This window comes from Corapipo altera, unplaced genomic scaffold, assembly GCF_003945725.1.
Source record: "Corapipo altera isolate COAL_440 unplaced genomic scaffold, ASM394572v1 167, whole genome shotgun sequence".
NCBI classification, from domain to species: Eukaryota; Metazoa; Chordata; class Aves; order Passeriformes; family Pipridae; genus Corapipo; species Corapipo altera.
The window spans coordinates 4,850-19,388 of record NW_020885233.1 but is presented as its reverse complement, the minus strand read 5'-3'; the positions used below and the strand labels follow the sequence as shown (position 1 = coordinate 19,388).

The following is a 14,539-nucleotide window of genomic DNA, read 5'->3' as shown; positions in this document are numbered from 1 at the left end:
CCCATCCTTACCCCATCCGTGTCACCCCCATCCCTGTCCCATCCCTGTCACCCCCATCCCTGTCCCATCCCTGTCACCCTCATCCATGTGCCCCCATGACCCCGGTGTCCCCAGGTGGACGAGAACAGCTACTCTGTGCTGCGCTGCGAGGGCCCCTCGGTGACGCTGCCCAAGCTGTCCCCGGGCACCGCGTACGTGGTGCGTGTCCAGGCCCTCACCGCCGACGGCCAGGGCGCCTTCAGCCCCCAGCATGAGTTCGAGACCCTGCCCGAGGGTGAGGAGCGAGGGGGGGTGCAGGGGGACAGGGTGGGGGGCCCAGGGGGTGCAGGGGTGTGGGGTGGGGGGCCCAGGGGGTGCAGGGCTCACCCGGCCACCACAAACGGTCCCCGCAGGCGCCGAGGCCGCGGCATCCACCGCCGTCATCACCGGCACCGTCGCCGGCGTCGTCTTTGTTGTCGTGCTCTTGGCCACTCTCATCTACGTCCTGCGGCGGTAAGGAGAGAAACCCCCAGAAACACCCCGGAAAAACCCAAAATACTGTTTTCCCACCACCAATATGGGCGAGGGATGATTTTTTGGGACTTCTATGCAGGAGGAGAAGGTCACGGCCGCGCCAGTCCGCCGAGGACGTTTACTTCTCCAAGTCAGGTGAGCCACGGCACGGTGGGGACAGCGGCAATGGGTGGGGGGTGCTGTGGGTGCTGACCCCCCTCCTTGACATCCCCAGACCAGCTGAAGCCCCTCAAGACCTATGTTGACCCCCACACCTACGAAGACCCCAACCAGGCCATGCTCAAGTTCACCACCGAGATCCCCCCGTCCTTCATCACCCGCCAGAAGGTCATCGGCGCCGGTACGTGGCTGGGTCACCCCGCAGACACCCCAAAACTGAGCCAGGCCAGGGGGGTTATGAGTGTCCCCCGTTTTTCGGAGCAGGTGAATTTGGGGAGGTCTACAAGGGCACCCTGAAGCGCGGGAGGAAGGAGGTGCCGGTGGCCATCAAGACGCTGAAGGTGGGCTACACGGAGAAGCAGCGCGTGGACTTCCTGAGTGAGGCCACCATCATGGGGCAGTTCTGCCACCACAACATCATCCGCCTTGAGGGCGTCGTCTCCAAGTGTGAGTGTCCAAAAAAACCCCGCCCCAATTTCCCTGCAAAACACCCCAAACCTGAGCAATAGAAAAACAGGGTGTTTTGAGCAACGATGCCAAGAGGAATTCGGGGGGCTTGCGGTTTTTTTGAGTGGTCCTGGGTGTTTTTGGGGGATGATGTTGGGTATTTTGGTGGGGGGGAGTTGGGGTTAATTTGTAGGGGTTTTAGGGGAGTTTGGGGGATTTTTCCAGGAGTTGGGGTGGGTTTAGGGGGGTTATTTTGGTATTTTTTGGGGGGGTTGGATTTTATTTGAAGGTTTATTGGAGTCTGTAGGGAGTTTGGGGCTTTTCATTGTTTTGGGAGTGTCTTGGGGAGGTGATATTTTGGGGAGTTGGGGTTTTGGGTTTTTTTGTGGGGAATTGGGAGGGTTTGGATTTTTGGGAGGACTTGGGATTTGGGGGTTTCTTTTTGTGTTGGGGGGGTTGGGGTTGTTTTGGGGGAATGGGAATTTTTTTGAGGCAGGTTCAGTATTCTTGGAGGGCTGAGGATTTTGGGAGGGCTTGGAGGAGTTGGGGGGAATTTCAGATGTGTTTTTTTGGTTTTGGAGCTCTTTCATTTGGGGGTTGGAGGGATTTTTGGGGTGTTTTACCCATTTGGGGTCTGGTTTTTGTGCAGACAAGCCCTTCATGATCATCACGGAGTACATGGAGAACGGGGCGCTGGATAAATTCCTGCGGGTGAGTGACATGTGGTGACAGGGACGAGGAGCACCTGGTGGTGGAACAAACACCCACCACAGGAGGTGGGACGACAGATGGATTCCAGGCCGGATTCTCCCCTTTTCCCAGGAAAAAGAGGGGGACTTTGGCGTCATCCAGCTGGTGGGGATGTTGCGGGGCATCGCCGCCGGCATGAAGTACTTGGCCAACATGAATTACGTCCATCGGGATCTGGCCGCCAGGAACATCCTGGTGAACAGCAACCTGGTGTGCAAGGTGTCCGATTTTGGGCTCTCCAGGGTGTTGGAAGATGACCCTGAAGCCACCTACACCACCAGTGTAAGTGTCACCACGGAGGGGTGGGTGATTGGCCATGGCGGGTGCTGGGTTGGTCGCAGTGGGTGGTTCATTGTGGTGGGATGGTTGGTTGGTCTTGTTGGGGTGGTTGACCAAGGTGAGGTGGTTGTCCAGGGTGTTGGTGGGTTGGCCATGGAAGGGTGGCTGACCAAGGTGAGGTGGTTGTCCAAGGTGGAGGTGGTTGGTTTGTCAAGGTGGGCTGGTTGATTGGCCATGGAGGGGTGGCTTGTTGGCCATGGAGAAGTGACTGGCCAAGGTGAGGTGGTGGGTTGTCCAAGGTAGGGTTGTTGGTTGGTCTTGTTGGGGCGGTGGTTCATGTCAGGGTGGTTGGCCAAGAGGTGGTTGGCCATGGTGGAGGTGGTTTTTTGGGGGGTGCAGAGTTGACCTCAATGTTTCTGTAGGGCGGGAAGATCCCGATCCGTTGGACGGCACCCGAAGCCATCTCCTACCGCAAGTTCACCTCGGCCAGCGACGTCTGGAGCTTTGGCATCGTCATGTGGGAGGTGATGTCCTACGGCGAGAGGCCCTACTGGGAGCTCTCCAACCACGAGGTGAGCACCCACCCTCCACCACCAGGGTTTGGGGGACATCCAAGGCCAGGTTGGATGGAGCTTGGAACAACCTGGGATAGTGGAAGGTGTCCCTGCCCATGGCATGGGGATGGGCTTTAAGGTCCTTCCAATCCAAACTATTCTGGGATTCTGTGACTTAATGCAACTGGAATAGGGAATTCCTTTCTAGAGAATAAAGAGATAAATGTGTGGATAGATCTGGAGAGAGGCTGAGAGCTGGGGGTGTTCACCTGGAGAAGAGAAGGCTCCAGAGAGACCTGAGAGCCCCTTCCAGTGCCTAAAGGGGCTCCAGGAGAGCTGGAGAGGAACTTGGGACAAGGGGTGGAGGGACAGGACAAGGGGGAATGGTTTTAAACTAAAAGAAGGGAAATTTAGGTGGGATATTGGGAAGGAATCCTTCCCTGGGAGGGTGGGGAGGCCCTGGCACAGGTTGCCCAGGGAAACTCTGGCTGCCCCATCCCTGGAAGTGTCCAAGGCCAGGTTGGATGGGGCTTGGAGCAACCTGGGCTGGTGGAAGGTGTCCCTGCCCATGGCAGGGAGTGGGAATGGGATGAGCTTTCAGGTCCCTCCCAAACAAACCATCCTGGGATTCTTGTGAACACTCAATCTCCTCCTTCTCGTAGGTGATGAAGGCCATCAACGAGGGTTTCCGGCTCCCGGCGCCCCTGGACTGTCCCTCGGCCATCTACCAGCTGATGATGCAGTGCTGGCAGCAGGAGCGCGCCCGGCGCCCCAAATTCGCCGACGTCGTCAGCATCCTGGACAAGCTGATCCGCGCCCCCGAGTCCCTCAAGGCACTGGCGGATTTCGACCCCCGGTGAGTGTGGGGAGCTCTGGGATGTGGGGAGTGCAGGAAGTGGGGACAGTGACCCGAGGAAGTGTCCAAGACCAGGCTGGACGGGGCTTGGAGCAGCCTGGGCGAGTGGAAGGTGTCCCTGCCCATGGCAGGGGGTGGAATGGGATTAACTTTAAGGTCCCTCCCAACCCAACCATCCTGGGATTCTCTGATTCCAACATGCCTTTGTGTCTTCCGTCGCTTTTGGTACCATTTTTGCACCTTTTTTTGTAGTTTTGTGTTCCCCTGGTGCTGGTTCATGCTGTGTTTTGCGTCTCTTCACTTTTGCGTTGCTTTTGGCATCTCCATTTCTGCCTCAGTTTTGGCACCTCCCCATTTTCACATTGCTTTTTGCACCATTTCCTTTCTTCACCATCGTTTCCTCGTCACATTTTTGCATTATTTTTTTGGCATCTTCCCATTTCTGCAACATTTTCCCATCCTTTCATTTTCCTATGATTTTTTGGCATCTTTGCATTTTCACATAATTTTTCACATCCTTCTGCTTCTGCCTCGTTTTTTTTTCATCCTTCCACTTTCACATCCTTTTTTTTGCATCGTTTTATTTCTTCGTTATTTTTGCATCCTTCCATTTTTTTGCATTACTTTTTCTTTCCACCTTTCCATTTCTGCGTAATTTTTCATCTTTTCATTTTCACATCATTTTTGGCATTTTTGCATCGTTTTCCCGTACTTTGATTCCTGCATCACCTTTCGGCATATTTCCATTTCTGCATCATTTTTCCACCTTTCCATTTTCGCATCTTTTTTGTGCCCTCCTTCTGTTTCTGCCCCATTTTTGCCCCTTTTCCAGTCCTGCATCATTTTTTGCATCGTTTCACTTCTGTGGTATTTTTCTATCCTTCCTTTTCTGCATCATTTTTTGCACCCTCCCGTTCTCACAGGAATTTTTGCACCCTCCCATTCCCCCATTATTTTTCCCATCTCTCCATTTTGACACAATTTTCCACATCGTTTAATTTTTCCCTTGTTTTCACACCCTTCCGTTTTCCCGTTGTTTTCCCAACCTCTCATTTCCACAGCGGTTTTTTTTTTTTTTGCATCTTTCTATTTTCCCATCGTTTTCCACCCCTTTCCGTGCCCCAGGGTGTCCATCCGCCTGCCCAGCACCAGCGGCTCCGAGGGTGTCCCGTTCCGCTCCGTCCCGGAGTGGTTGGAGTCCATCCGGATGCCCCAGTACACCGAGACCTTCATGGCCTCGGGCTACAGCACCATCGAGAAGGTCCTGCAGATGACCAGCGAGTGAGTGTCCCCTCGGTGTCCCCTCGGTGTCCCCTTGATATTCCTGTGTGTCCCTGTTGACATTCCCGTGCTGTCCCTATGGAGTGTCTCCTTGGTGTCCCCGTGGTGTCCTCATACTCTTTCCATGCTCTCCCCTTGGTGTCCCCACAGTGTCCTCCTGACATTCCCATGCTGTCCCCACGGTGTGTCCCTTTGCTGTCCCCTTGATATTCCCATTCCATCTCCATGGTGTCCCTATGGCACATTCCCTTGGTGTTCCCTTGACATTCCCATGGTGTCCCCATGCCATCCCCATGGTGTCCCTATGGGGTATCCCCATGGTGTGTCCCCACAGTGTCCTCCTGACATTCCCGTGCTGTCCCCACGGTGTCCCTTTGCTGTCCCCATGCTGTCCCCTCAATATTCCCATTCCATCCCCATGGTGTCCTGGTGGTGTCTCTATGGTGTCCCGTGCTGTCCCCATGTCATTCCTGTGCTGTCCACATGGGATGTCCCCTTCGTGTCCCCGTGGTGTCCCCACACTGTGCAATATTCCCACACTGTCCCCATGGTGTCCCTGGGATGTGTCCCCGTGGTGTCCCCTTGGCATTCCCACACTGCCCCCACACTGTCCCCATGGTGTCCCCACACTGTCCCCACACCCTCCTCCCCAAATCCCGGGGTCAGGGATGTGCTGGGAACGTGCTGGGAACGGAAACCACTTCCATGGCCTTGGCAGCCCAAGGGACGGGATAAAATTAGATGTTCCTTGGCTGGAGAGGCCGGGATGAGTCACGGCTGTCCGTCCGTCCCTGGGGATGAGCTGTGTCCGTCCATCTGCCCCCGGGATGAGCCCTGTCCATCCACCCATCCCTTGGGATGAGCTGCGCCCATCCACCCGTCCTTTGGGATGATCCATGTCCATCCACCCCTTGGGATGAGCCATATCCATCCACTGATCCCTTGGGATGAGCCATGTCTGTCTATCCCTTGGGATCAGCTGTGTCCATCCATCCCTCCACCCATCCCTTGAGATGAGCCATGTCCACCCATCCTTGGGATGATCCATGTCCGTCCATCCATCCCTCAGGATGGACCATCCCTTAGGATGATCCATGTCCACCGATCCCTTAGGATGATCCATGTCCATCCATCCCTCGGGATGATCCATGTCCATCCATCCCTCGGGAACGCCACGTTGGGGTTCCCCAATCCCAGGGCCTGGTTGGATCCCCCCCACCCCCCTTTCCCCTGGACCTGCTCCTGGCTCCTGTCACCCCACTAATCCCTGTTTTCCGGGTTTTTTCCCAGGGATATCAAGCGGATCGGGGTGCGGCTGCCAGGCCACCAGAAGCGGATCACCTACAGCCTGCTGGGAATGCAGGAGCAGGCGGGGGCTGGGGGGGCCCCGGGCTGACCCCGAGACCCCCCAAATTAATCCCCCCCCACCGCGGGGTTTATTTATTGTTCCTCTTATTAATGAGAATTTTTATAGTATTATTATTATTATTATTAACATCCTCCCCCGGGCATGGGGGGAAAACGGGTGTGCCCCTCCCCCTGACCCCAGAAAAACGGGTGCCGATGGAATTCCGAGCTCCCTGGGAGCTGGGGGAGGTTTTCAGGGGGTTTTTTTTCTTTTTGCGCCCCCCCCACATTTCAAGAAAAAAAAAAAAGGGGCTCAGTCCCAAAACTGATTTATTTTTGCTTTTTTTCTCCCTATTTATTCCTCTCCCACCAGGTTTTTGGGTGGTTTTCCCCCCTTCCCCCTCCCTTTAATGCTGTGCCTGCCAGTGTTGCCTTGTATTTTTTAACCTAATTTATTCTATTTTTGTATATTTATTGCGAGGAATTAAAGATTTGGGTGAGGAAAAAAGGGGAAAATTAAAAAAAAAAAAACAACGGATTTTTTTCCCCTTTTTTTCATGGATTTTCGGGGATTTTTGTGGGGTTTTGAATAAAAAAAATGTGCTTTTTTTGTTTTCTAGAATATTGTCTTTTCCCACTTGTTTGCAGAGATCGAGGGAATTTGGGGGTGGGGGGAATTTTCACCTGGATTTCAGGGGGTGTAAGGGTGTTTTAAAGGAGTTTTAAAGGGTTTTGAGAGGGTTTCAAAGCAGTTTTTTTAGGGTGCTTTAAGGATTTTAAAAGGATTTTTGAAGGAAGTTTTAAATATGTTTTTTAAGGGGTTTTTAAAGGGTTTTATGGATTTTTAAAGGGGGTTTTTGGTGGGGTATTAAGGGGTTTTTTTAAGAGGTTTAAAGGGTTTTTTAAGAATTTTAAAGGGGGTTTAAGGGAGGCTTTGAAGAGTTATCAGGGGTTTTTAGGGGGTTTTAAGGGATTTTAGGAATTTTTTAGGAGGGAGTTTTAAGGGGGGATTAAGGAGGTTCAAGTAGTTTTTCAGGTGTTTAAAGCTTCTGGGTTTTTTAAGGGTTTTTAATGTGTTTAAGGGAGACTTTAAGTGGGTTTTGAGGGATTCTCAAGATTTTTAAGGGGGTTTTGGGGCTTTTAAGGGAATTTTAGGGGGGTTTAAGGGGGAGTTAAGGAGGTTTAAGGTTTTTTTTCAGTGGGTTTTTTATGGGTTTTAAGGGGTTTTTAACGGGTGAAGGGTTTTTAAGGGGTTTTAAAGTTTTTAAGGAGTTTTAAGCTTTTTTTTAGGAGATATCAGGGGTTTTAAGAGGGTTTAGGGCCTTTAAAAGGGTTTTAAATTATTTTTAAGCATTTTTTAAGGGGGCTTAAGGTTTTTAAGGGCCTTTACTGAGGGATTTTGAAGGGGGGTTAAGGAGGTTTAAGGGTGTTTTAAAAGTAGGGGAGTTTTAGGGGTGTTAAAAACATTTTAAATGGGTTAAAGAGTTTTTAAGGGGTTTTACAGGTTTTTTAAGGTTTTTAAGGGATTATCAGAGTTTTTAAGGGGGTTTAGGGGCTTTAAAAGGGTTTTTAAGTTATCTTTGAAGGGGTTTTAAGGTTTTTTAAGGGGCTTTATTTAGGGGTTTTTAAGATGGTGGTTAAGGACGTTTAAGGGATTTTTAAGAGTGGGGGGTTTTAGGGGTTTTAAAAGGGTTAAAGAGGTTTTTTAAGGGCTTTTAAGGTTTATTCAGGGGTTATCAGAGTTTTTAAGGGGATTTAGGATCTTTAAAAGGATTTTAAGTTATTTTATAAGGGGGCTTAAGGTTTTTTAAGGGGTTTTATTTAGGGATTTTTAAGGGGGTTTTAAGAGTGGAGCTTTTTTGGGTGTTTCAAGGAGTTAAAGAGGTTTTTTAAAGGGTTTTAATGTGGTTTTAAGGTTTGAAAGGGGTTGTAAAGGGGGTTTAAGGTTTTTTAAGGGGTTTTATTTAGAGATTTTTAAGTGGGGGTTAAGGGGATTTTAAGGATGGGGTTTTTTTTGGAGTGTTTTGTTGGGGGGTTAAAGAGTTGTTTTTTTTAAGGGGTTTTAAAGGGGTTCTAAACGGGGTTAAGGGTTTTTAAAAGGTCTTTTTTTAGGATTTTTAAGGGGGGGTTAAGGGGGTTTTAAGGATGGGGGGTTTTGGAGGGGGGTTAAAGGAGTTAAAGAGGGGTTTTTTAAGGGGTTTTAAAGGGGTTTTAAGGTTTTCAAAGGGGGGTTAAGGGTTTTTTAAGGGGTTTTAAAGGGGGTTTCAGGTTTTTTAAGGGGTCGAACACAACTCCAGGACCGTTTCCCACCCGGGGCCTCTTTTCCTCAGCAAAACCCGGGAGGAATTTGGCCTCTCCATCCCCCAAAGCCGCAGCGGCGGCGGCTCCGGCTGCGCGGAGCCTGCAAATCACCGGGTGCAAAAACGCCGGAAAAAAGGGGTTGGAGGGGTTTTTTCCCTGCCCCAAACCAGAACGGGGAGGGGGGGAGGGTCGGGGGCACCGACCTTTTGGGGCACCAACCCAAAAGCTGCCTTTTGGGTGGGTTTCCCCCCGTTTCGGGGCCGTTTGGGGCTGTGGGTGCCCCGTGTGTGTCACGAGTTTGTCGGGCTCAGCTCCGCCGTGTTCTTGAGCGCGGCTCAAAGTCCGGCAGCGCCCGGGGAGGGGCCGGGTGAGGGGGGCACCCCCCGGGTTTGGGGGCTGGGCAGCGCCTTGTCCCGGGTTTGCTCGGGGTGGGGCCGGGAAAGGGCGAGGGGGACACCGGGGCACGGGGGGAGGGGGCTGTGGGGCGGCGGGGATGTCACCCCGGGGTGCCGCCCCCCGAGGGATTTGGGGCCCCCTCCCCGCGCTCCCCTCCCCCCTCCCTGGGTGCCACAGCCCAGCCCGGCCCCGCTCCCAGTGCTCCCAGTGCCCAGCCCAGCTCCTGCCCCACTTTTGGGGTGTCTCCCTGGCGCTGACCCGGCTTCACCCCTCCTGAGCCGGGCCCAGGCTTGCCCGCCCTGCCCAACCTGCCCTGCCGCCCTTAATTACCCCCCCGGCTTAATTAGCGCCCGATGTGCCGCCTAAACAGGCTGAGCTCCCGTCCGGGGTCACCGAAGGGCTGGGGGGGCTCAGCCCCCCCACTTCCCGCAGACCTTGGGGTCGCTGAACACCCACCACCCTTACTAATTGTAATTAAGGATAATTGAAATAAGGATAATTATGTGCTAACAGTTGGAGGAGGGGCCGGGGGGGTGATGCAGAGACCGGGGCACTTCAGTGCATGTCCTGGGGCAGTTTCGGGGGGGGTTTAAGGGGTGTTTGTTGGGTATGTGGGGGGTGAGCCCCCCAAAATGAACCCCGTGGGGCTGGAGGAAGAGGAGGAGGAGGAGGAAGCACAGAGGGATCGATGTATTTAATGCACAGCACACTCTGCTGGGAAACTGCCCCCCCAGCCAGGACACCCTCCCCCCGGGGGAGACCCCTCCCCATCACCTGGGGGGTCAGGATCCCCCTCTTTCCGTGGGTGACATCCCTGGGGAGGGATCCCTCGTGGTCCCAAATAGTCATCCCTTGGGGTTGGCGAGTTCCTCGATCCCCTTGCGCAGCTGCAGAGGGACAGAGCAGGTGGGACAGGAGCTTCCTCCCCCCTTTTCCTCCTCCCTTTTCCCCCTTTCCCCTTGCCCTCCCTTTTTTCCTCCTTCTCCTCTTTCCTCTCTTCCCCCTTTCCCCCCTTTTTTCCCCATTCTCCCTTTCCCCTCCTTTTCCCTCATTTCCCCCCCCTTTTCCCTCATTTCCCCCCTTTTCCTCTCTTCCCTCCTTCCCTTTTTCTCCCCCTTCTCCTCCCTTTCCCCCCCTTCCCCCACTCCCCTTTTCTCTCTTTCCCCTATTTTCCCCTCCTTTTTACCTCTTCCCCCCCTTCCTCCCTTTTCTCCCTTTTCCCCCTTTTTCTCCCTTTTCCCCCTCTCCCCCTGCCCAGTTTTCCCCCCCCTTTCCATCTCCATCATTCCCCCCTTTCCCTCCCATCCCTCCCCTTTCCCCCCTTTCCTCCCTTTCCTCCCTTCCCCCCTCTCCCCTGCCTACTTTTTTCCTCCTTTTTCCCCCTTTTCCCCCTTTCCCTCCCATCCCTCCCCTTCCCCCCTTTCCCCTCTCACCTCTGCCCACCCCACGGCTCCCACCAGGTCCCCACAGCGGGTGACAAACACTCTCTGCAGCTTCAGCAGCTGGCACAGGTGATAGGCCTGGGAGAGGTGACAGCAGGGACAGGTGAGGACAGAGCCACCCCCGGGTGTGACACACAGGTGTGTGTGTGGGGGGGTGTCTCCCAGGACACATGTCCCCCCCAAACCTGGTGCAGGGACGTCCACGGGGAGAACTGGAGCATGACGGGCTCGATGGCACAGTCGTCCCCGAGGGTCCCCACCGGGGCCACCTTGGGCAGATCAGGAGTGTTTGTTTTGGGGTGGAAAACCAGTGTTTTGGGCACATCAGGTGCTCCCCCCCTGTTTACCTTCTCCCCCGGGGGGGCCTGAGGGTGCTCGTGGCTCTGTAGGAAGGTGACCAGCTGGGCCCTGCTGACGGTGCCCACCAGGGTGGGGGACTCTGGAGGATGGGGACAATCCCAGTGACACCCCCGTGGTCACAGTGCCCCCCCCCAAACCCCTAATTCCACCTGCACCCTGACTCTCGAGGGTGGGGACAATCCCAGTGACCCCCCCCGTCCCCCAAATCCCACCTGCACTCTGACCCTGGAGAAGGGGGACAACCCCAGTGATGTCCCTCATGGCCACAGTGACCCTCCCATTTCCCAAATCCCCCCTGCACTCTGACCCTGGAGCCCCCTGGTTGGGGGTGTCCCCCCCCCCTCAGCCTGGGGGTCACCGCGGGGGTCTCACCCCCCTTTGGGGGTCTCCCCCCAGTTTGGGATTCCCCCCTTGGGGCTACTGCCCTCCCTTTGGGGTCCCTCGTTGGGGTCCTGCCCCCCTTTGGAGTCTCCCTCCCCCTTTGGGGGTCAATCCTGGTGACATGCCCCATTTCCCAAATCCCACCTGCCTTCTGACCCTGGAGAACAGGGACAATCCCAGTGACCCCCCCAGCCCCCAAATCCCACCTGCGCTCTCCACCACGGGATACTCGGCGTCAGAGGAGGCGTCCAAGGCCCTCAGCACCTCCTGGAAACCATCCCCCTTGGCCAGGGCCAGCACCCGGCGCTGCATGAACTCCTCCACCACCACCCTGTAGGAGCTGGAGAGCACAAAAAACCCCCCCTAAATTTCCATCCAACCCCCCGGACCGTGTTTTTTGGGGGGCGGGGGGGCAGGGGAGGGCTCACGCGGTGTGGCGGCTGCGGATGGGGGGCAGGTAGGGCAGGTTCTTGACGATGATGCCGCCGTCGTAGAAGGACGGCTGGTGCTTCTGCACGATGGCGTTGGCCACCAGCACGGCCAGCACGGTGGGCAGCAGGTGGCCCAGGTGGCCCGTGGCCTCGCACACCAGCAGCGCCGTGGACACCGCGTGGGTCACCGAGCCCGAGAAGGCGGCGGCGCCTGCGGGGGGGAGAGCCCCGGGGGGGTCAGGGGTCGGGGATGGGTGTCCCCCTCCCCGCCCCCGGGGGTGTGTCCCCACACCCCGACTCACCGGCCAGGGCGTATCCCGCGGGAATGATGGGCCGGGGGGGTCCCTTGGGATGGAGCCCCCGCGGGAAGAGAAGGGCCACCCCCTCCCCCAGCAAGCGGCCGATGGCGGCTCCTGAAATGGGGAGGGGGCGAGGGGGAGATACCGGGAGTGCCCTCCCAGAATAGCTGGAGGTGACCACCCTCCTGCAGCCCCCCCGGGGCTGGATGCACCCCCCGATCCACGGGACTGGATACACCCCCACACTGGATTTACCCCCTTCCCACGGCTGGATACACCCCCACACTGGATTTACCCCCACACCCACGGCTGGATACACCCCCACACCGGACGTACCCCCTTCCCAAGGCTGGATAAACCCTCTATGCCCCCCAGACTGGATGCAACACACCCCCCCCAGGGCCAGATACACCCCCTGCACCCCCCTAGACTGGACCAGATTGGATGTAACCCCAGTCGAGTGGGATACAGCCTCAGACTGGATGTATCCCCTTCCCAAGGCTGGATACAGCCCAAACACCCACACCCCCCCCAGACTGTGCCCCACTCCTTGCGAGCTGGGTACACCCCCTGTGCTCCCCAGTCTGGATGTACCCCTGGATACACTGTGTACCCCTCACAGGACTGGATGTACCCACCCCGAGGGCTCGACACCCCCCTAGTACCCCTCACTCCAAGGGCTGGCTGCCCCCCTTTGCCCCCCCGGGCCTGGCTGCCCCCCTCATCCCTGATCCACCCCCAGCTCACCGTAGATGAAGATGGGCATGAAATACCCGGCGGGCAGGGGGACGGTGGTGGCCAGGATCAGCATCCAGAACTGGGGGGCAGCACGGGCACGGGGAGGGGTCACCCCACGGGACACCGAGCCGGGGGCACACACAGAGCTCGGGGGAGGGCACGGCTACCTTCATGAGCAGGAAGAAGGCCAAGGTGCCGAAGATGGTGGCCGAGGGATGGTCCCACTCCTGCCAGAGCCCCCCGGGCTCAGCTGCACACGAGGCATTGGGGGCCCGCCCCCCCCACGTGTGGTTGTCGAAGAGGGAGGTGAGATATTCCTTCATGGTGAGCTGGACGGACACGGGGACAGACAGACAGACACCCTGAGCGCCCACCAGGACGTTCTGGGGTCCCCGGGGAGCCCTCTGTGCCCCCCACTCACCCTGGAGGCCATGAACTGCCCCAGCCCCGGCGGGAAGGTGATGGAGGAGAGGAGCAGCACCACCAGCGCCGTGTACACGGGTTTGCTGCGGGGGAGAGGGGCTGGACAGATGGACAGGGGACACAGGGAGGGACAGGGGGCTGTGGGGATGGACAGGGGACACAGGGAGGGACAGGGGGGTGTGGGGACGGACAGGGGATACAGGGATGGACAGGGGGGTGTGGGGAGTGACCCAGGGATAGTCGGGGGGGATGTGTGGATGCCTGGGATGGATGAGGTGGGTGGGCAGGATGCACAAGGGAAAACGGGCACTCAGGGTGCAGGGGGGGACATAGGGACACCCAGGGTGCACAGGGGGACACTCAGGGTGCACGGAGGGACACTCAGGGTGCAGGGGGGGACACAGAGACACCCAGGGTGCAGGGACACACACACACACAGACACTCAGGGTGAAGGGACAGGGTGCAGGGGGTGGACATGGAAGGTGCATGGAGTGGATGCCCAGGATGTAAGGGGTGGGTAGGAAGGGGGAATGGGGGGGACATAAGGATGCCCAGGGTGCACACATAGGGTGCAGAGTGGACACACAGACACTCAGGGTGGGTGGGATGGGTGGATGGGTGGGGGGACGACATAGGGACACTCAGGGTGCATGGGGGGGACACATGGACACCCAGGATGGGTGGGGTGGGTGGGCAGGGGGCATGGGGTGGGGTACAGGAACACCCAGGATGTATGGGGTGGGTGGGCAGCAGGCATGGGGTGCAATATAGGGACACCCAGGGTGGGTGGGATGGGTGGGCAGGGGGCATGGGGGGGATACAGGGACACTCAGGACATATGGGGTGAGTGGGCAGGGTGAATGGGGTGGGACATAGGGACTCCCAGGATGCATATGGGGGACACACAGACACCCAGGGTGCATGGGGTGGGACACAGGGACAGCCAGGACGTATAGGGTGGGTGGGCAGGGGCATGGGGGGGACATGTGGACACTCGGGGTGCACAGGATGGGCACACATGGGGTGGCACATGCAGGGTGTGTGGAATGGACATGTGGATACCCAGGATGTATGGGGTGGGTGGGCAGGGTGCAGGGGATGGGATACAGGGACACCCAGGGTGGGTGGGATGGGTGGGCAGGGGACATGGGGTGGGATACAGGGACACGCAGGATGTATGGAGTGAGTGGTAGGGTGCAGGGGATGGGATATAGGGACACCCAGGATGTATGGAGTGAGTGGCAGGGTGCAGGGGATGGGATACAGGGACACCCAGGATGTATGGAGTGAGTGGCAGGGTGCAGGGGATGGGATATAGGGACACCCAGGATGTATGGGGTGGGGGGGAAGGGTGCAGGGGGTGACACAGAGACACTCAGGATTTATGGTGTGCATGGGCAAGGTGGGTGGTGAGGGACACATGGACACTCAGGGTGCATGGGGGGGACGTGGAGGGCGCACAGAGTGGACATCCAGGGTGGGTGTGTGGGGTGTAGAGGGTGGATATATGGACACACAGGGTGCATGGGGACAGCCAGGATGTATGGGGTGAGTCAGCAGGGGCATGGGGGAGACATAGGG

The 14,539-nt window shown here is 56.8% G+C and overlaps 2 protein-coding genes across 3 annotated transcripts in view; one reads left to right on the top strand and one right to left on the bottom strand.

The window, feature by feature from the left end:
- Positions 1 to 6,477, top strand: part of EPHA2 (EPH receptor A2) — a 16,048-nt gene extending 9,571 nt beyond the window's left edge. The window contains exons 7-17 of the mRNA XM_027631361.1: positions 115 to 274; positions 393 to 492; positions 593 to 648; positions 728 to 853; positions 937 to 1,119; positions 1,769 to 1,830; positions 1,942 to 2,151; positions 2,571 to 2,720; positions 3,365 to 3,558; positions 4,684 to 4,839; positions 6,130 to 6,477. Coding sequence (XP_027487162.1) covers positions 115 to 274; positions 393 to 492; positions 593 to 648; positions 728 to 853; positions 937 to 1,119; positions 1,769 to 1,830; positions 1,942 to 2,151; positions 2,571 to 2,720; positions 3,365 to 3,558; positions 4,684 to 4,839; positions 6,130 to 6,235 — 1,503 coding nt within the window. The 3' untranslated portion in view covers positions 6,236 to 6,477. The remainder of the gene's footprint in view (positions 1 to 114; positions 275 to 392; positions 493 to 592; positions 649 to 727; positions 854 to 936; positions 1,120 to 1,768; positions 1,831 to 1,941; positions 2,152 to 2,570; positions 2,721 to 3,364; positions 3,559 to 4,683; positions 4,840 to 6,129) is intronic.
- A 3,091-nt stretch (positions 6,478 to 9,568) lies between these two features.
- The window catches only part of LOC113940250 (chloride channel protein ClC-Kb-like), a 7,420-nt gene continuing 2,449 nt past the window's right edge, over positions 9,569 to 14,539 (bottom strand). Inside the window, exons 10-19 of one of the 2 annotated variants that reach the window (XM_027631362.1) lie at positions 12,956 to 13,040; positions 12,702 to 12,863; positions 12,544 to 12,613; positions 11,800 to 11,910; positions 11,495 to 11,708; positions 11,273 to 11,406; positions 10,673 to 10,764; positions 10,511 to 10,594; positions 10,317 to 10,403; positions 9,569 to 9,770 (exon numbers count right to left, since the gene is read on the bottom strand). In XM_027631362.1, the coding sequence (XP_027487163.1) occupies positions 9,729 to 9,770; positions 10,317 to 10,403; positions 10,511 to 10,594; positions 10,673 to 10,764; positions 11,273 to 11,406; positions 11,495 to 11,708; positions 11,800 to 11,910; positions 12,544 to 12,613; positions 12,702 to 12,863; positions 12,956 to 13,040 (1,081 nt within the window). In that variant the 3' untranslated portion in view covers positions 9,569 to 9,728. The remainder of the gene's footprint in view (positions 9,771 to 10,316; positions 10,404 to 10,510; positions 10,595 to 10,672; positions 10,765 to 11,272; positions 11,407 to 11,494; positions 11,709 to 11,799; positions 11,911 to 12,543; positions 12,614 to 12,701; positions 12,864 to 12,955; positions 13,041 to 14,539) is intronic. The other variant, XM_027631363.1, reaches the window with a different exon arrangement.